The 21,482-nt window shown below is 38.5% G+C and overlaps 1 protein-coding gene across 3 annotated transcripts in view; it reads left to right on the top strand.

Annotated features, from left to right (window-relative positions):
- The window catches only part of dnmbp (dynamin binding protein), a 48,387-nt gene that overhangs the window by 9,871 nt on the left and 17,034 nt on the right, over window positions 1–21,482 (top strand). For 2 of the 3 annotated variants that reach the window (XM_058792786.1, XM_058792785.1), the window contains exons 2-4: window positions 6,454–6,611; window positions 6,692–6,814; window positions 9,532–11,736. In XM_058792786.1, coding sequence (XP_058648769.1) covers window positions 6,467–6,611; window positions 6,692–6,814; window positions 9,532–11,736 — 2,473 coding nt within the window. In that variant the 5' untranslated portion in view covers window positions 6,454–6,466. Of the gene's footprint in view, window positions 1–6,453; window positions 6,612–6,691; window positions 6,815–9,531; window positions 11,737–17,246; window positions 19,051–21,482 lie in introns of those variants that run through there. The other variant, XM_058792787.1, reaches the window with a different exon arrangement.

Raw genomic sequence — 21,482 nt, 5'->3', positions numbered from 1 at the left:
TTTCGATGACCTTAAAATTCAAATGAACTTTTCCTAGCATTGACATTTGATAGTGTCATTAAAACATTTCAGCACTGATTCAACAGGGCATGGTTTCTTATTATTCATGGTTTTAGAATTATAATGAGCATTTATTGGGGATATGGACTGAATGGATTGCTGTAGGAAAGTAGAGATTTAATTTGTTTTTGTTTATCGTATCAAATGTAATCTTGAACAAATCTCAGAATGAACATCCATTTATATATACTGTACATTATAATGTTGTGTTCCCTAAATGTACTTGTAGCATTTAAAACAAAGAGAAATCAGGCCTGATCGATCTAATCTGGCCAAGGCAGAAAAAGCGTGAGTCTCATAAGAGAAGATTTTTGTCTGACTAACTGCTCAAATATTAGTTGTGTTTTAGAACAGAATGCATTTAAGCTTGTAGCCAAGATAAACATGCAATGATTGAGTAAGAATTATTGGATTCAGCTGAATTCTGTTGAACAGATTTTCTTTGGAATTGTTGGATAACAGACGAATTTGAGAAAGTATTGAACTTTAGGGTCCATTTAAAATTTTAGTCAACAGACTTGTTGTTCTCTCGTAAGCCAGTGCAAGCTTTTGTTTTGTTGTTTTACACCTGTGTACACTTCCTTCTCCTGCCTGGTCAACAAGTGATCTTTACTAGAGTACTAATCTGGCTTAGTGACCTCCTCACGTCCCAGCAGGACCATATGTCTGCTTGTTTCTGTATGCTCTGCGTGACAATGGCACATGAAGGAGAGTGTCCTTCAGTCTTGTCTTCTAATCACAGGAAAATTGAGTCCAGGCGTCAGATATCCACATCTGGGGAAAAAAAAGGTAGACAGAAATTATTTCATACAGTATTTAACCAAACCTGAAATTGTAAATGTTAAATGCAAGATAGAGATGTTCTCATCTTTATTTAATGGTCTGCAAGCATAAATGTCTTTGTTTGCATTATTTGCAATTTGAGCTTCAGATACACTTGATCGTGTCCTGTTTCTGTGACTTAAGTGTGAAGTTCTGCTTCAACCTGCCTGGATTATCACTAGTTATGCCATGGTCTGTCTGAATACTCGATTCTGATTGGCTGGCAGGTATTGATTAAATTCGTTGAACCGCACAGGTAGTTCCAGGTCAGTTTAATCACGTTCTATATTAATGAGCTTCCTATAAACATTGGTAACCATAGTAACATACAGTTATAGTTGAATAGTAATACAGACGAAAATAACTGACATTTTTATCGTTCCGGTCAATATTGCAGCGCAAATATTATTAACATCTTTAATATGTGAATGCTGGGAAATGACCATGGCATAAACAGGATAATCAACGGCTAGCTGTGCATTAAACGATTTGAATGCACGACGTGGAGGCGCGCGGAGGGTGGTTGCCTCCGCGAAGTGCATTCAAACCGTTTAATGCACAGCTAGCCGTTGATTATCCTGTTTATGCCATGGTCATTTCCCAGCATTATCCCTTACTTAGCACCACATAGAATGTAAAAGAAGTTAGATTAAAAAAACAGGCCGTCTGCCACTTTTCCTAGGAGATTTGGGAGCATTCTGTATTGCCTGTTAGTTGAAAGTGTTGAGCAAGGAATAACTTGTCACATTTGCCAAATGTGTTGAATAAAAGGCAACCACTGCTTCAATTACCACATTTCCATTCATCTGTACACATATCACCCATCTGTCTCAGAGGAACTGAGTCAGACAAACTGGGAAAAATCAAGAAGCAACACATTGCTTCTGGATTCAGAAAGCCTTTCCAGCTTTTTTTTTCTTTGTCGTAATATACTGTAACTAATGCATAAATACAAATACACAAATATTTGTATACAAATACACAATTTTATTATAATTCTAAAATTATAAATTTTACATATATTTCAATAGTTTATTTTATTACATATTTACTATTAATTAATATTAAAAATACACAGTAAAAATAGTTTACTAGTAAATGTTTTCATTAAACTGGAAATTCAAGGCATGATTATTTTTGCATATTGGATATGTGAAACAGCTGTGTCATAAAATCTTACAATAATCTTTGAGGATTGTTAAATGTCTATAGCTGCAGGTAGACTGTAAGGACATGCCAGTACTCTGTCTGATGTTCAGACATGATGACTCACATGAACTGACTCGTCAGCTGGAAATATCTAGCGCTTGTTGGAATCTTGCTCTGGGATCTCTTTTTTTTTTTTTTTTTTTTTTCAAAAAATAAAGGAAAGAGACGTACTGTACTCATCCACTCTTACACGCACAGCCACAGTTTCTGTGGCTTTGCCCTCATGTCTAAACATGTTCATGTTGGTTCTTCTCTCATTGACAGCAACTTATTTAGTCTGCTTATTGAAGTGGTGCGCAGAGAGTGTGGCGATGACTGGAATCCATTTCTGAGGCAACAAGTCTCTAATTTTCCATTGTTTCAGAGGGTGTTGATCAGAATAGCAGATCAGGACATGCCTGAAATCATTTTACCCAGTTAGTGTTCTGGTTTCAATTATTTCCCCTTGTCAAAGCAACAAATACTCTGAATCTTTTAGAGAAAAAATGTATGCATGTGTGTTTGACCCAACAGTTTTTAGCTAATTATAATGGTTATTTAAACAGTTATGTTAAGGGTTTATTTAAGGTTCACCCTCCCTCGTGAGGCTTAAAGCTTTGATACTCCCTCATATTCTTGAGTTACGTCAGTGCATTCTTTCTGTAACTGACTCACATTGGCTGTGTCCAAAATCAAAAGCAGCTGCCTGTCTTCCTAGTCCATCAGTCACTTAATTGGCGGCAGGCAGGTTTTAGACTGATTTGCATTTTAGACTGATTAAGCATCTGTTTAATAATTTATTTAATCTCCACATTCATTTAGAGACAATAAAAAAAATATGATAAATTGTATGGTACTGATATATCATGATCACAGATTTTTTCTTTTATGTAGCGTATTGTTGATTTTCGACATTTAAATGTGTCCTGTATTTTATACCTTTGCTGACATCTAACGCTAAAGTTAACCTTTAAAAAAACAGTAATAATCTAATGACGCTATTCAATGTAGTCTTTAGCAAATCTTAAAATGATTAGACATTTTTCATACTGTGCATTAGAATTTAAATTAAATTAAATTAACACTACCGTTTAAAGAGTCAAAAAGATTTTTGTTTTGAAAGAATTTTATGCTTTTATTCAGCGAGCATGATTTAAATTTATCTAAAGTGACAAAAAAGACATTTATAATGTTACAATAAATATCTATTGTAAATAAATAAAAAATGTTATACTTGAAATGAATGACATTTTAAAATATATATTATTAAATGATAAACAATTTATTTAAAATTGTAATTTTTTTAAAATATATTATATATTACTATTTTTATATTTAATATTACTGTTTTACTGTGTTTTTGATCAAATAAATGCATCCTTGGTGAGGATAATGTTTCACAAACATTTAAAAATCTTACCGAGCCCAAACCTTTGAATAGCAGTGTGCATTTACAGAGATTAAATTCAGTTTTTATTTTTTACTTAATAAAAAAATATAGAAAGCTATAGCTATTGGCACATTTCTGTGGACCTGACAGAGTGCAGGAGAAAAAGGTGTCTGTGTTGCTGCCTGACTAAAACGTTTGTGTTTTGTTTTTTTCACCCCTAAATTCTTTGCAGATGTACATGATTGGATTTCACTTCTTTGACTCAAAACATCATGAATGCTCTCTCTGCCACAAGGGAAGAGCAGTGGTGTGGGTTAACACTAGGCTTTTGTTTCCACTTTTTCCTGCATCATAACAGCAAAATGCTTTACATTTCTGGTCTCTGGTGTTTCTAGTCAAATGAATGCACAGCTTAATCCTTTGCACATTTTTATATTTAGTTATATTTTAAAATGTTTCAGTTTAATTAATTGAGTCGATCTTTTTTTATTGAGTTGAAGTTAGAATCTATCATGGTGGTGCTTATCGGGTTACTCAGGAAAAAGGTGGATTGGATTTTGAGTTTCTTTAAGGCTGCAGTATTTTGTATTTTACCTTCTACTTCTTTTATCATCATACACTGACTCAAAACGCAGTCATCTGTGTGCAACAATCTTTCACCTGGCAACAACACAAGTCCTGCTGTGACCCCTGTCACCTTTCAGTCGGGTCACCTGTTACCCCTCACCCCGACACTTGAGAGGTCCAGAGAGACACACACACTCTCTCTCTCTCTCTCTCTCTCTCTCACACACACAGCAGACAGAGAGTTCTTTGAGCTTCATTTCCTCTCTTTATATTTCTCTCTCTCTCGTATTCACTGTCACAGAGGTACTTAATTCTCCATTCAGTTGGGATTTGCTTCATTAGTGTGCTAGATCAATCTCCATTTGTTTATCATGGAGGAGGACTGTGACAAATTCTGACAGAAACATGCTTTCCTATAAATATTTTCATATGAATTCACATTGTTTGAGACTCACAAACACTTGTATATTTCACTGACGCAGAACTTTATGACTCATCATTGTCTATTAACTTTGGACCGCACAGTGTCCTGCTCAAGGCCTCCACCCCATTATTGCTCTCATGTGAATGACTTAATTTGTTTTAGAGGGAGTATAAACACATTTGAGCTTGTTGAAGAAATGTTGTCCAAGAAAGAGGTGAAATCAGTCGGCCTGTTTCTTCACCATCTAAGTTATACACATTTATTTAGCCAGTCTTAACAATGAGAATTGCTCTGTACCATTGTGATTTGGTTGAGCGATTTGAGTTTTGAATGATGTAACTGAACTATTACTTGTTACGTTTATGCCATCAGTTCTATTCGCATACACAACACGTGGAGTTGCTTTTGAATGAGTAGTCTCTTATGCTCACCAAAGCTTAATGTATTATTTGTTCAAAAAAAAAAAAAGTAATATTGTGAAATATGTTATTTATTCAGTCTTTAGTGTCACATGATCCAAACAGCTGTGCTGCTTAATATTTTTGTAGAAACTGTGTATTTTTTCAGGATTCTTTGATGAATCAAACATTTAAAAGAACAGCATTTATTTACAAATGAATTTATGTAACGTTATAAATGTTTTTACTGTCAGTTTTTAATTAAACATTGAATGTTGATAAATAAAATTTTAATTGTTACACGTACTTATTACAATTACTGTTAATTATGCATAATTACTTGCAAGTAACCCTAAGCCAAACCCTAATCTTAACCATAACCATTTAGTAAGTACATGTAGTTAATTAATATTATTCAGTGCTTAAATGTATAATTAAGGTTCTTGCGGACTGAGTCCGAAATTTTCGTATACAGAAAATCGAACCGGATCCGAATTTCTTCATGACGGACGAAAGTTTCGGAGGCAGTGTGTAAACGTGATTGACACAATGTGAGGTCGTATTTATTTTTTAACGTGCGAAGAATTCGGACTCTGTGTGCAATGACCTTTACACTGTAATAAGAAGGACACCTTAAAATAAAGTGTAACCGTATTTTTTTTTTAAATTAACCGCAACATTTTGAACAGTAATGTATGTGTGTTCAATTTTAGAAAAATAGAAAAACTGAAGTAATTGTGTATCTTTAACTAAAACTTGACATAAAAACAGCTAACTTGCAGTTTAGTAATTAAGTAAGAAGTTGATTCCGTAACCAATCCAAATTATTTAGTTAACTTAATTCAGGGAAGGATTCATAAAAATGATTCAAAAAGGTAACGCTTGGGTTTGTGAATCTTTAAAAGAACCCGAATGACCTTATTGAGACAGACTATACTCCTATACTCCTATATCAGACTATACTCATAATGCTGCATGTTAGGATTTCTTGCCATTATTTTTCTTGCCACCGTGTCTGTTTACCTCATTCAAACTTTAAATGCACCTTGATTAAAAAAAAAAAAAGTTTTTTTTTTCACCTTTCACAGGCAGTCATTATGAAAACATGGGGACATCCCTTTAAAGCCAACATGAAATGCCTTTTTAAACAAATTAAACAAGATGTCTATTGAGGAAAAAAATGCATATGTAACTCATTATTATTCTTAAAACTTATCTTAATGTTTAATGAAATATATACTTTGCTTCTGATACTTAATTTAAAAAAAATGTATGTTGCGAAAGTAGTGAATAAATGTATTATTTTTTTCAGGGCCATTTGATTGGATCAGAAAAAAAAACTTTACTACAAAAATAAATAGATTGCATGATATTCCCTGGATACTAATAAATGCGGATTCTTGTTTTCTAAACAGCTGTTCTGACGTCGTCAGGTTTTGAGCTCATCACTTCTGAATGTGTAATGAGAAAACCTGAAATGCAGATCTTTAACAGGAAAGGGCATCCCACAGACAAATACTCTGGGGAACTGTAATGAAAATATGTTTGTTGTATAGGCCTAGGTGTCATGTTTAATCTATCTCTCTTTTGCTTGTGATGCTCAGGTGATGAGTGAACATGGAGGCTGGATCGGTGGTGCGTGCCGTGTTTGAGTTCCTTCCCAGTGTCTCTGAAGAACTCCCGCTGTTCACTGGAGATGTCATTGAAGTGCTCAGCGTTGTTGATGAATTTTGGCTGCTCGGAATTAAAGATGGAGTCACAGGTAAAGTCATGCAAGGATTCACATTACATTGTCTGTCTGTGATATTAGTGTTGATATCTTTTCATTTTTTCTGCCTTCAGGCCAGTTTCCCAGCACTTTTGTGGAACCTGTTACAATCCCAAGCACCAAGACAGGAGAGAATCTGTATGTGTGCATCAGTGACTTTAACTCTGTGGATGCTGGAAACCTACCACTAAAGAGAGGTATGGAGAGGTGCTCTTAGTTATTAAACATGCATGACTTTTATCCAGGTTCATTAAGGTTAATAATACTGCAACAAAGGGAAAATGTTAAAAATGATTAATTATGCTGATGCATAATACACTTTCCATGTTATTCCAAACCTGTATGACTTTCTTTATTCATGTAACAATTCAAAGACATAATGGAATCCCTATAATGAGACTTTGGGCATTCAGCGTTTTTTTTGGAGATTGTGAAGCAAAAAGCAGTATAAAAACAAAGCAGAAAAGTCTTTGCATCTCAAAGAGCTATGTTTTCCACAAGACATTTGTGTTTCATGTAAGATCATGCAGGTTTGGAATATGAGGGTGATTTATAAATTATGACAGAATTTTTATTTTTGAACTAGATGTTGCTTTGACATAAAGACGTTTAATCTATATATAATGTTACAATCTTAAATAGGTGATGAGTTAAATCTCTTTGTACTGCCATTTTCTCTTTCCATCAGCATAAATCCTGCTTGCTCAGAGTGACGTAATGTCATATATGAGAGGTATATTTCATTTTATACAGTAGACAGTAGAGCCCTAGATGGTAGATCACCTTTACTGTAGCCACAGAAACAGAAAGAGAAGGTTTATTGCAATGTTTGCTGTTTTTGTAGAGATGTTAATCAAAAATTAAAGCTCTGGGTCATCAATCATATTTATTCCTGATGTATCCAGTTTATTGTCTATTTTTGGTCTACATATGTTCTATATATATCATCAGAGTTTTTAGAAGCGCTGATCCCAAGTCACCACTAGAGGTCACTAGTTCTGTGTTTATATTGTGTTGAATAAATGATAGTCATAATCCCAAAAGGTAATACAAAATTTTTTATTTTTGTATTACTTGTCTGTTATTCTTATGTGTTCTGTAATGTTTTTTCTTCTTTTCATTGCTTAATTTGGAAAATGTTTCTTTGTGTTTGATGTTTTGAATCTTACATGTCTGTTTATGTTGTATATTGCTTTAGATGTTTGTAGTAGTCAGTACTGATCTAATGTGGAAACTGTGATTTGTCCAGCACACACTTCCTTTATTTTTATGTGAAAAACTCAACTGGATGAATTTAGTTTCCCCTATCATGTCAGTGGGGATCATATACGCTGTTCAAGTTTATGAGTTGAACACAATGGGAGGCGGAGCGTGTCTGTGTGGAATGTGGCCCTTGTGACCCTAATGGACATTCTGGCTCCTGTTGATGTGTATGTGTGTGTGTTTGCTAAGTGAAACTGACCACACCAGTGACTTTACCCGCATGCAAACTGACTTGAGGTCAGAGGTGAACTTCACACAGCTCTAATGCTATTTACAAAGACAAAATAATTTTTGTCTTTTGCCCTGGCTGCAAATGTATGTGTCAACACAATTACTCACCTACTAGTTAAAATTCCATTTACAATTAATGCATTTAGCAGATGCTTTAGTGTGGATGCAATTCGGAAAAAATATGCTAGTTATACAAATAAGTATTATCTAATACAAATAAATCTAATACAGCTAATACAAAACATAATCCACCTAAATCCTTATATAAATAAGTCAACAGATTTTCTTAATGATCACTTTACGCTTGACAGAAGTTCTTATGGTTCTCATATGTAGAGGAAGTTGTTTACACTATTTGGGTGTGAGAAAAGTAAAATGCGTAGTTCTGCTGGAGGGACTATTGGGTGAGGGTGACGAAGGGCACTGTGGTTGTCCGTCAAAGGGGACGGTCCAATTGTTGGTCTGTGAACACACGCAGATGGTCATCTTTCACATCTTGCTCTTTTTTTAAAAAGGGTCTAATGTCAATAACATTGAATTATATGGATAGCGTATTCAGACTTGTTTTCAGAAAATGTGTCTTTAAAGATATAGTTTACCCAAAAATGATTGTCGTTCCAAACCTGTATGAGTTTCTTCCTTATGTTGAACACAAAAGATATTTTGAAGAATGCTGTTAATCAAAGATTTGATGTTCCCCATTGACTTACGTAGTATTTCTATACCTACTATGGAAGTCAATGGGGACCAGTTTGGTTCTTCAAAATATCGTCTTTTGTGTTCAACATAAGAAAGAAACATACAGGTATTGAATGACATGAGGGTGAGTAAATGATGACAAAATCTTAATTTTTGGGTGAACTATTCCTTTAATTACTGCACTGGAGGTACTTGTTTTTAAGTATGAACAAGTTAAAATATGCCTTTGCTATAAGAAAAAATACACTTATTTTAATACTTATAAATAATGATCTTGTTTATCTAGCCGTTATCTCTTTTTAAATGTTTAATTTACTTACTTATTTTGATTTAGCCAACTGAACTGAAATTAAATGGCCTAGATGCTGCCATTGCATAAAACAACCACATAAATAAATAAATAAATAAATATATTTAAGAAACAGTCTAGATAGACTATAGTAAATGTATCTTGTTTTTAGGGTTACTATATATTTTTTATAATAGGAAAGAAGTTTTGGAGTGCTTCTCTAGATATTAGCAGGGCTGCTGCATTCTGAATAAGCTGCAGAGGTCTCATTAACATATGCTGGGAAGTCAGCCAGAACAGTTTTGCAGTAGTTGTTATTGAAAGATTCAAAAGATTTTCACCAAATTGTTTTTTATTACCAGTATTTTTGTTGAGGATATTTCAATCCTTGTTATCCTGATGCTTATTTCCTACTCTTCTCTCCTGCTGTAGGTGATGTAGTTGCTGCTGAAAGCAGTGTGGATGCTGTGTGGATGAGAGGGCATAATGCATGGGGCTCACGCGGGCTCTTCCCCGTCTCTTGCGTTAAAGAGCTGGAGCTTTCCGGGCAATCCAGGCAGCTGTCAGAGCGCAGCGCGGCCGCCCAGGCCTCCGAGCTTCCCCCACATGCGCTGAGCCAGGCCCGTGCCCTCATGAGCCTTCACGCCCAGCTGGACGAGGAGCTGGACTTTCGCGAGGGTGATGTCATCACCATCATAGGCCTGCCAGAACCTGGATGGTTCCAGGGAGAGCTGGACGGCAGGACGGGAGTTTTCCCTGAGGGCTTTGTGGAGCTGCTCGGTCCCCTGCGCTCACCTTTGGAGGAGCCTGAACCTCAGACCCTACAACAGTATCCAGCTTACAGCATGGAGGAAGAAGAGAGGAGGGAGGAGGAAGAGAGGGATGAGGAAAATCTAGAAATGGAGATTCAACAACAGCAAGAGGAAGAAGAGGAGGAGGAGGAGGAGGAGGAGGAAGAGGGAGCTGTATATGGTATTGCGCTTTATGAATTCCGGGCACTTGAACCTGGTGAGCTGGACTTTGATGTTGGTGATAGGATCCGTATCCTCACCACGATGGAGGATGGCTGGTTGCAGGGGCAAATACATGACAGAAGAGGAGTTTTCCCTCATCGATTTGTCAAGATGGAAGGGCAGCTACAGGTTGTCCCACAAAGCGAGACTTTAATTAGTGAACCTAAGATAGAAGAAGAGCGTTACACTCCTGATTATACCTCAGCTCAGCAAGATTGCACAGTGCCAGAATATGGGCAGGAGTGGGATACTCAGGAAGACCACACAGTTTGGGACCTGGATTACTTTGAGCGCCGGGAGGAGGAAAGAAAGGATGAGCATGTGCACTACATCCAATCCGATCAAAGTTCTCAAGGGAGAGGAACGACTCAAAATCAATCACAGGTTCATCCGCAAGAAAGAAGGCGAGAAAGACCCCCACCCCCTCACACGCAACCCCGCAGGGCGAATAGCTCAGTCCAAAGTACCAGAACGGGCAGCCCCAATCTGGGTAGACCTCAGCTGCCCCCTAGGCCGAGTCTACACGCCCTCAGCAACCGAAAATACAGCACCAGTTCTCACACCAGTTTACGAGAACCTCCCCCAGCACCCATCTCAAGGAAACAAAGTCTAAATCCGCCCACCAGAACCTCACCTAATTCCACCTGGACAAGGAACAGTGGTAACTATGCATCTCATGACCGCAGAAACCCCTTCAACAGTAAAATCTCTGCTGAGAAGAACAGGCAGAAGAAGTTAACTCGACACGCAAGCGTCAGTGATGCTGACCTAATGTCCGGTGGCCTGAGCAACCACTGGCCATGGCCTCAGGAACAGGGTTCAAATGGGTTACCAACGTCTCGGACACTGGAGACTTTGGCTGTGTCAGCTGGGGATCTTGAATCCAAGCTTTCTCAGCAGCTGATAGAGTTTGAACGCAGCTTGCCAGGTCGTGGCAACGGAGCCACAGAACAGAGCCGATGGGAGGAGGTTAGTGGTGGAAGGGGCAGTAAAGTTTCCCGCCACTTTTCCATTATGGACTACAGCAATGAGAACGACATAATCTGTGGCTCCTCCCATTCCCCGATGGAATGTTTGTTGCCCACCTCTTCCTCTCCCTCTGGCTCCGCCTCCTCCTCTTTGGAGAGGCGGAAAACGCTACGCCCACCTCCTCCTAGACCGCGGGTCCTTAGGCTACCAGCACCTACAAACTCGCATTGTCCTCAAACCAATGGACGCATTGCTCCTCAGCCTTACAGACCCACACGCCCAGCGCCACGCCCACCTCCTCCGTGCCCACGTACCAACGCTGTGATGCCAGGTCCCCCTCCACCCACCTCCAACCCATTCTATAACTCACCGGAAGAGAAAGAGATTGTTGAAGAGGTGGAAGATGCAGAGGATGCTCTGGAGATGGAGAAAGAAATGGAGAGAGAAAGAGAGAGGGAACAGGAGCAATATAGGTTACTCTTGAGGTTGGAGGAGGTGGAAAGAGACATTGATATGTATTCTCACACAGCCCAGGAGCTGCAGGCCATGCTGGAAGAAGAGCAGGATGAGACTTCGAGACAACAGGCTCTTGAGAATCTGGAATTCTGCACCTACACCATGGAGACCCTGACCCTGGAACAGCAACAGCTACAAGGTAGTCACAAATTTCTCTTTTTACTCTCAGTATATGTGTTGTGTTTTTACCACTGTTATACAGATTACGTTCAGTATCTGATATCTAATATTCTAATATTTATTTATTTATTTATTCGTTCGTTTATTCATTCTAAATTAGGAAACATGCAGCATTTAACAGTATTATTATTATAGTGATGCATGTTTCCCACTTGTTTCTCTCTAGGTAATAATTGGTTTATGTCTGTTTCTTGACTATAATAATAATGCCAAGAAGAAGAAATTATTAGGTAGTGACAAACAAGTGACAAACATGCGTAATAATAATAATAAAAGTAATAACAATACAAATAATAATAACAATAATTGTTGTTAAATATAATAATAGTAATGATAATACAATATTGTTGTTGTTATTAAAAAATAACAATAATAAGGAAATGGGCAGCAAGTAAGATAGTGTCACTGTGTCAGTGGATTCTTCAACCTCCCTGAGAATTTGTATTTCCACATAAGCCACTTCTATTTGTTTTATGCTGGTCACACTCTTTGACAAAACAGAACAGCAGCTCATATCAATTCTAGAAAACAACCTGTCAGCTGCTCGTTGTCTTCAGCTATGCATCGTTTTGATTTGAATAACTGGATATGTAGATTTACATATCAGCATTCTTGCTTGTGCAATATCCACAATAATCAGCCGCTATCCTCTTTTGAGGTCAAGTTACATCTTGAACGTTAGAGGTGTTCCCGATTAGTGCTTTCAATATGCCACTGAAACATCACCCAAGACAAAGTTCACTGTACTGGGTGTGTCTATACTTTTATTTATGTTGAAATTCTCCATACCGTCTCTGTCAACATAACTTATTTCCTGAGAAGTCTGTCATCTATATCAATATGCATTGGCTGGTTTGCTCACATCTTCTCAAAGATGTTGTCAATTATATTACAATCTAAATGAGGAATTATAAGCCTCCGTTCTTCTTATGCTTTCTATGTAATATTCAGCAGTTTCTCATAAATGGTCTCTGCTTGACCTTCACACCTAAGCAGGGAATAGAACACACCCAGGCATAGGACTGAACACATGATAGGCGGTCCATTTTCATAAAGGATAGAAACCACTTTGATTCTCAAAGTGTAAAGAATCAGTAGACAGTGGCTCTGGGAGTATCATGTAAAGGCACAATGTTTTTCTGACGTGAGGCATCGTGGTCATGATTCACTGTACAGTAGAACATCATGTAATCCCTCTGTGCCAGATCTCAGCCTGTCAGTCTTAGGGTGGAAATTTTAGTGCTGTGTTTGTTTGCACAAACTTTATCCACAGATACTGAAGTAACCGTTTCGCCCCTAATAGATTGTCTGATGTATAATGTATGTAGTTATAATTTAAAAGGTATTACCGTATAATTGTTTTAACATGGGTATATTACCTATGTGTGGAATGCTGGTCTTGTTGGCTACACTTTTCCCATGTACATATGAAATACATGGCCTCTTTGCACCCGTGTTCTTGCTCTCTTTCTCTTGCTATCTAGCCCTACATTTCTCTCTGTATGTCCCTTACTCCCAGAATCACTGTTTCGGTTCTCCTCCTGTTTTTTTTGGTATAATAGTAGACATTACCATAGTAATCAAGCCTTTTTTGGAGATCATGGACAGCAGTAGTTTTAGAGCCAGACTCTGGAGCTCTCTGGTTCAACCTGTGGTGCGTCTCACAGCCCTTTTTGGCCATGTTCTTAGAACCAGAACCACACATGCACCAGGTAAGACTTAAGCTGAGATGGAGAGGGCTTGTGTGTGTATTTCTTAGTATGTGGTAATACAGAATTTTAAAATACCTTTTTTTCCTTTTCATATCAGATTGCTTTTGTAATTAGATTTCATAGCCAAGAAAGTGAATTAGTTGTTTTGGTTTTTTTTTTTTGCTTTGTGTTTTTGTGTTCACAGCACGTGACGCTATTATGTGTGTCACATACACTGTTTGAACACAGCTGTGTACACATCTTGCTTGATAAGTGTAACCTGCTTGCTAGTCACAGCCATCTGTTTTCAAGTATAAGGGACAAGGAATTCGGATTGGAACTTGGATAAGGTTTTAGATTTGATAATGAGTCAATTTTAAAGCAAGGAGCTGCATCAGTGGCTCGCCAGGAGTGATTATCAGGCATAGTGATGCATGCCTTTGGTTTGGAGCACTGCCCAAGTCTTGGTGAACATCAGTTGTTTTCTGTGATGCCTGTATGTCTTGGACTAACCGAAGTGGATCGGCGCAACACTGTTTGTGTATGTGTTTGAATCAACTTTAATTTAAAATGATTTTTTCCTATTAATCATTCTTGCTTTGTTTTTGCTCTTTACACTTACTCTACACAACTGAATTTTCAAATCAAAAATTTTTTTATGGATTTAAAAAAAAATGTATTTACACTGCGCAGTAAATTATTTAGGTTTTCAATTAGGGCTGGATGATATGACCTGAATACAAAATTTCTATTTATTGAACATTTTATCTCGATTAATGAATGATTATTTTGTTTATTTATTTTTGTCCTCATAGTTCACTGACAAGGTTTGTACTGTAAATATGCTCAGCTATTAAAGGTGGGAGATATTTTTTTCTAATCAAAAGTGCATTTCTTTGTGATAAAAATAATTGTAAAGGAAACAAAATATTTATGGTTATTTATTGAATATTTCAAACAACTGGAATCAAAGCACACATTTCTTGAAATGAAAAGTCTTGTGAAAAAGTCACATTTCAGTTTTAATGTAAAAACGATATTTTCACATTAAAAATATGTAAAGGGCATATTTTTACACTGCTTCTGTTGCTCAGACGACTCTGTGTTTGATCTCTCCTCTATGCTGCTTCCATGCCACTGACTGGACAGAAGTCACATGACTACACACGTAGTAGCATGTTTTTAAGGGGAAAGTCAAGGTTGACAATTCGGGTTGCTGCTGTGGGTTGTTTTTTAGTCTGTTTTTTTTAAACAAAGTGATTAATTTAATTTTACTTTTCAATTAATTGTCCAGTCCTATTTTCAGTGCTTGTTAGTATAGCGATGTGTGTCATATTGAGTCATTGGGTGTCATAATGCTGTCAGTACCATCAAGAGTGTTTCTCTTTATTCATTTAGCTAGATAAATTATGTACTAAGATCACCAGCCTAGTGATCTTACACTGTTAATAATATACAAATAAGTGTGTGTGTGTGTGTGTGTGTGTGTGTGTGTGTGTTGTTTCCACATTTATCGTAACAGGGTGTGTTTCTCAACAGGGAGGGTAGAAACAATGGTTATTTATTGTTACAGTGCAGGGAGTCAGTCAAGACTCAAGAGCCTATCAGCTATGGAGTTATACTTGCTGAACAGCGGTTTTCTGCTGGAGGGAGGAGACAAGCTCCTTATTTCATCATCTCTTCTGGAATGGAACAAAAAACAAAACTGAATTTTGGAGTAAGACAGGATTAGAAGTTATTTGAAATTGTATTGGATAAGAAAGAAAGACAAAAAGAAAGAAAGAAAGAAAAAAGAAATTGAAGGCAGTTTTTGGGCTTATCAGACCCACAGGCTCTTATATTTTTCATGTATCATTTTCTTTCTGGGAACTGTTCTATCCATAGTCCTGTTGTTGGAGGAAAGACAGAGTTGTGATTTTGGTTTTGACAGGCTCATTTATGAGTGTATTTATGATTGAGTGTCCTGTTCTAGCCTTCTGTTGCCCCTTCCACAGCCTTTGTTCTAATTGGGATCTGTTTGGGTGCTCATAAAAAGCATCAAGAGCTCATTTGTGTCCTGGATCTAATCTCCAGCTCCCAGCTTTTCTGTGCCTGTCTCATGCACGAAAGCCTATTCAGGTTAACAGAAGGCTCTTTAAAGAGCTGTATGATCCCATCGCCTGCTGGAAAGGCTGTGAGCGATTGGATGGAATGCTGTTCTAAAAACAGAGATGAGAAGAGTGGCATGCGAGACCTGTGTCCTCACCTCTGTCACAAGCATGCATCTGAATGCTTCGTTGCTGTAATTACTTTTTGAGTCCTGTTGTATTCTCTGATAGATTCCAAGTAATCAAAATGTATGAAACAGGCATTCATTGAGGGACAGTGGCTGTCTTGAAGGCTTTTGATCCACAGGTTTGTCTGTCTTAAATGAGATTCATAAGTTTTTTTCCCCCCTATGCCAGGACATTAAGAGCCATTAACTACAGAGCAAAACTCCTTAAAACTCCTTAAGGACCTTCTTCATAAGGATCTTCTGCATACCTCTTTGTGAACCTAAAAGCAGATTTTAGATATAAATGTATGAAATGTGTTTTTGACGCAAGGCACCAAGTGCATCTTTGAATGTGACTTCAGTGCCATTTCAAAGGGTTGTACTTGTGTAAACAAAGTAAAACAACTCCATTACACAAGAGGAATGTTGCTCCTGATGTCTGTGAAGTGGAAAACAACATGCACAGAGTTTCGGTCTGCCCCATGTGAAGAAATGTGAGATCTTAAACACTGATTATCAAAATTCCAAAGTATAAAGAATAGATGACAAGCCATCAGACCCACAAAATCTCTTATTCTCACTTTCTTTTCAGCCTTAACTGGAGCGATATTTATTTTGTATTTTAATATCATAAGTAGCTATTGCAAAAAAACTTTCTTGTTCTCTTTTTACCACATTTTCACATTACTAGTATTTGTATTCATTGACACATTCTCAGTACTGTGTGCTGTAGGAAATCATAGTACTGTGTACTGTTTTGTCTTTTTTTTTTTTTTTTTAAGGGGAGTGATATACTATACTGAATCGCATGAATAGCATTTTTTTTTTCTTCTTTGCATGAAAAGATGCCCTGGCCTGTGAAACCAGGGGCGGCCCTTAACAATGGTTCATTGTGCAGTGTGCAGGCACTCGACAGTGCACGGTGCTCTCTGGAATAATCGGCCTGTGTCCAACTTTCCCAGGTCAGCCTGTTGAAACATGAAAGTAGAAGATTATGGCATTCATGGGAACCTTGCTACTCTGAAACGTATGATAGCAAGTTAGAACAGATACAGCATTGATTCTGCTTTTGACAGAACATTCAGTGTGTCAGGTTGTTTTTGTAAGCATATAAACCTGCTAAAAACACAAGCAGAAACTGTGAAATAGTACAGCTTCAAGATCCCTGTTCTAGTTACACAATAGCCTATAAAGTGCCTTCAAGGAGCATATACAGCTTTGCTCATGAGTAATGCCAAGTTTAAAAACTCCTCAGAGAAGTCTGTGGAATGGAAGAGGATAATGCTCCCTCCTCTTTTGTGAAGTCCAGCCTGTGTTTTCATGCAAACAGAGACTTCAGCCAATCACAGCCTCCCTGTAATCCATTCATGTGACTACGTTCAATGATTAACCCTAAATGCCTCCCCTTTGCCTCCTCTCCGTTGTTGCTTCTTCCCTCCCCCACCTCCTTCCCTCTCTTCCTCCTATTGGCTGGGTAGGCGGAGAGAGAGACGGAGAGAGAGAGATTGAGTTCCTCAGGTCTGAACCAGACAGTCCTGTTCAGTCAGCCATCGTAGAAAGAGTTTGAGCATGCCTGACAGGTGGAGTCCTCTACATCTAGACCTGGAATGTGAAATTTGGGTAAGCTAACACCGCTTTCCCTTTTTGTGGACTCTCACGGCCATTATGAAGGGACAGGTGGTCTTAGGACACCCTATGCCATTTGCCCCAGTGCCCTGGGACTTCAACAGGTCTCCTCCCAAGAGAGGTAAGAGTGTCGAGGAGTTGGTGAGTGAGGGCTGGGAGAAGGAGAGATGCATACAAATGCTGCATTTTCAACAACAGCAAGAACTTCAGCAGCAGTCAGTCATGTGCCCTCAGGACTTCAGACCCACGCCGGGACACTGGGAGCACCAGGCCTACCTCGGAGAAACCAATGGGTACCGTCAACAATGCTGGGAATATGAGGACTGGGACAAGGTTCCTTACCGAGAGGGCCCTCCACAACAGTTCTTTTATCAATCCCCAGAAGCAGTTTACCAGGAGCCGAGGAAGCCACAGGAGTGGACAGGCGATCACTGTTTCTATCAGCATCAGGAAGAACTGGATTACTCTGACCACAGAGACTTTGCACAGAGCCCAAGGAGTAAGGAACGTCCTGACTATGTGACCCGGTACCACTCTTGGGAATCAGATGACTACTGTGAGGGACGAGAACCATACAGTCGCAGAGATCGGTATGCATACGGTTTTGACCGCGATAGCCAGGACTACTATGATAAAGAGCTCGATAATTACAGAGATGGGGACCGCAGGGGCCGGGATTACTATGACCATAAAGAGCTGGAGAAGTATGACCGTTATGACCGCAGAGACAAGTACTATGACAGTAAACATCAAGAAAATTACGACTCCAGGAAAAAGGACCGGTACAGATATAGAGAAGCAGACTATGAATCCAGAGACAATTACCAGCGCTATGATCGTAGAGAGAAAGACCAGAGTGATGACAGAAATAGGGACCGCTATGACCGTAGTTACTGTGAGGAGGGCCGCAGGAGAGGTGACAGCTACCAGTATAGAGACAGGGATTCAATCGACCGAAGAGACTACGACCGGTATGTAGAGAGGAAGGGCGATTACTATGACTACAAAGAAAAGGAGAAGATCCGCAGTGACTTTAGGAAAGATGACTACTGTGACCGTAGAGAAAGAACAGGAGAAAGGGACTCCTCTAAACTAGATGACAAGGAATGGTACGAACGTAAGAAAGGTAACCACTATGACCTCAAACCGAGAGACCGGTATGATTACAGAGAAAATGGCCAGTCTGAACAGAGGGACCGCTTTGAACCTAAAGAAAGAGACTCTTATCAGTACAGAGAGGGTGATCAACGTGATTACAGAGAAAAAGATGATCGAAACTACTGGAAAGATGAACGTTATGATAGCGGTGTTAAAGACTGCTATGAAGACAAGGGTTGTGAGAGTGATCAGTATGACCAGAAAAGCAGGGAGCGTTACAGAGATGTAAGGTCAAATTCCTTAGAACAGAGACAAGAGTCTGACCACAACAGTGGAAGACACTGCAAGGAATGGGAAAAGGATGTTTATCAAAAGCAGACACTGAAGGAGAGACGGTCGTATGAGGATCCTGTTAAACTCAATTATGACCACAAGGACCAATTCAGTGATCGCCCGGGTTCAGGAAAAATGGATTTGGAAGGTCAAGGCCGGATAAGGAAGCCCGTTTATGTGGGTTCACTTGACAGGAACAGCTTCTATAGGAAGACAGCACCCAGCTCTCTCAGGAAGTCAGAGTTTGCCACCAACAGGAAAAAGAAACAAGGTAAGGCACATTCGTACCAGCAGCACATCGAGTACTATGGCAATAAGTCTGTGAGGGGCAAAACACACCTTGAGGTGGCTGTGGGTGTTCTTTGACGTAACAGAATGAGTCAACTAACAATAGTTAGTAATAATGTCCATATGGATATCACTTGAGGTTAAAGCTCTCTTTTGACCTTGTCATAGAGCTCTGCTTTAGGACATCTCCCAATCAATTCAGGAAATACCAAAGGTGCTGATTGTGCTGTCACCATCTTAATGCATAGGTATGCATGTCTGTGAGACTGCCTATTGAAGCTGTCAGTGTGGAGCAGTGTGGTGTTTCACTTTTCTTTTTTTTTTATTCTTAGAGGTGAACTTGGAAACTTAAAGGGAGGGGGAACTGGTCCAACAGGTTTTGTTGTCCCCCTCGTTTTCGGTCTTTCTTTGTTTCTCACCCTCCCTCCTCTTTTCAAACTTTTTTTTCTTTTGTTTGACAACCACTGAGTATTTTATGATGCCACAACTTCAGACAAAATACAAAAAAATAATGCACCAAAATGTTCAAAGCCTAGAAGTACTATTTTGCATCAGCTTTAAATTGGCCTCATTTAGACATTTAAGCTACATTTGTTTGAAACATAACATACATAATTTTTAATATAATATTTATTTTATATTTTTCATGTTTTCAAGCAAAACATTTGCAAAAATATTTTTTGTATTTAGATGTTTTTGCCATATTATATTTTCATATAGTTTAGCATGTCAATAGTTAGTTTAATGAACTGTTTACTCTGCCTCTATACCTGTATCTAACATAATGTTAATACTATTACTTCTACTAAATGAATAAATGTTTAAAGAAAAGTTAGTTGACAAAAAGTTACCAAGTTGCCACTTGGTTTGTGATTTAGTTTTTTAATGCAATGGCATTAATACATTTTCTTTTTTGAGGCCACTCTATAGACTTTGTGCCTCAGAGAAACAAATGCGTAGTCATTTTTAGAATTTTGTCTTTGAAATTTCTGTTTTTGTGGTAGCTCTGTATGTTCCTATAGCATTGCTGTTAGCTGGTGAAGTGGATTTACTTATTGTTGAGTTAACGAAAGTTATAATGTGCATTGTAAAGGTCGAAGTGGATGTCATTAGACTGGGAAGATTTTAAAATGAGTGGTTCATTCATAAATTCTTATGGCCTTACAAACTAGGTCCAGGTCAATATCTGTACCGTCTACTCCTTCAAGTTTCACTGACAGTCAAGAATGAATGGTCCTCAGTTATAGCTGCTTCATCAGTGCTTTTATGCATGAGGTGGCATTGTTATTGCTGTCAGTGATTGGTGATGGGTGCTTGCCATAGGTGTCTCAGTGGGACATGCGTCTGGCTTGTTTCATGTCTGACACAGAGCAGGTGGTCAGTTCAGCCCAGGGTAATCCTCTATAGCCTAGTACTCCAGTCAGCACCTCGGTGTGGAGGAGGAGGAAAAGAGACTCCAGGGGAAATCTCTGGGACTAGGATGTGCCTGGTACCAGAACCCTCCCCCCCAATCCATATAGCCTTCAAAGACCTCTTACTACTGAGTTTGGGGCCCCATGAAGAGAAGACCCTGCCTGACTCATAATCTGAGGTTATCTGTTTCAAAGGTCACAGAACTGTACCTCTGTTTTGGCTCACAATCACTTTTTTTCTTATTTTGTAAAGGTTGCTGTCCAATATTTCCTTTCTGTAGAGTTACATTCTTATTAGTAGAGTTTAAGAAGAAATCTACTTGTTCATTTTAATATGAATAATTATAATTAGTAATGAAAAAGCCATATACATGGAGCTGGTTCTCTAATCAGCTATCAAGTTTACTAGGAATTTTAGAGGTGATTTGGTACCAAGATCACCAGCCTAATGATCTTACACTGTTGATAATATACAAATAAGTGTGTGTGTGTGTGTGTTGGTGTGCCTTTATTTATTTAGTCGCCTGTTGCTGGTCTTTGTAATCCCTGTGCAGCTGCCCATGCCAGTGGTCTGGAAGGGGATTAGGTAGAAACCTTCAACCAACCCTCACACAACATGTATACAACATTAAGTCAATGGCCAGCTTGGCAGACAAAAGCCTCAAGTCACAAGCTGAGGAGGGAATTATCTAGTTAATGTAGGTCAGGAGCTCTTACACATACCCTGAAAAACAAATGCTACATTAATGCTCAGTGCCACACACCAATGGTTTTGCCCTTGACTTACTGCATTTTTAACTTGAGACTGAATTTTTACTTCCAAGTATTCAAAGTGCTAGTTTATCAGCACTCAGACACAGACCCTTCATGACTGAAACAGCACAGTGGGCATGGGTAGCTATGGTAGTAGTAAAGCTCTTCTTTGTGTAAATGTGGAGGGAGGGCTCTCGGTGGAGCTGTATATTACGTCGTCTTATTTGTGCTTAAACATTTTGTTTTGTCC

This window comes from Onychostoma macrolepis, chromosome 12 (assembly GCF_012432095.1).
Source record: "Onychostoma macrolepis isolate SWU-2019 chromosome 12, ASM1243209v1, whole genome shotgun sequence".
NCBI lineage: Eukaryota > Metazoa > Chordata > Actinopteri > Cypriniformes > Cyprinidae > Onychostoma > Onychostoma macrolepis.
The sequence above is the reverse complement of the archived record's forward strand: the minus strand, read 5'-3'. Positions and strand labels throughout refer to the sequence as shown.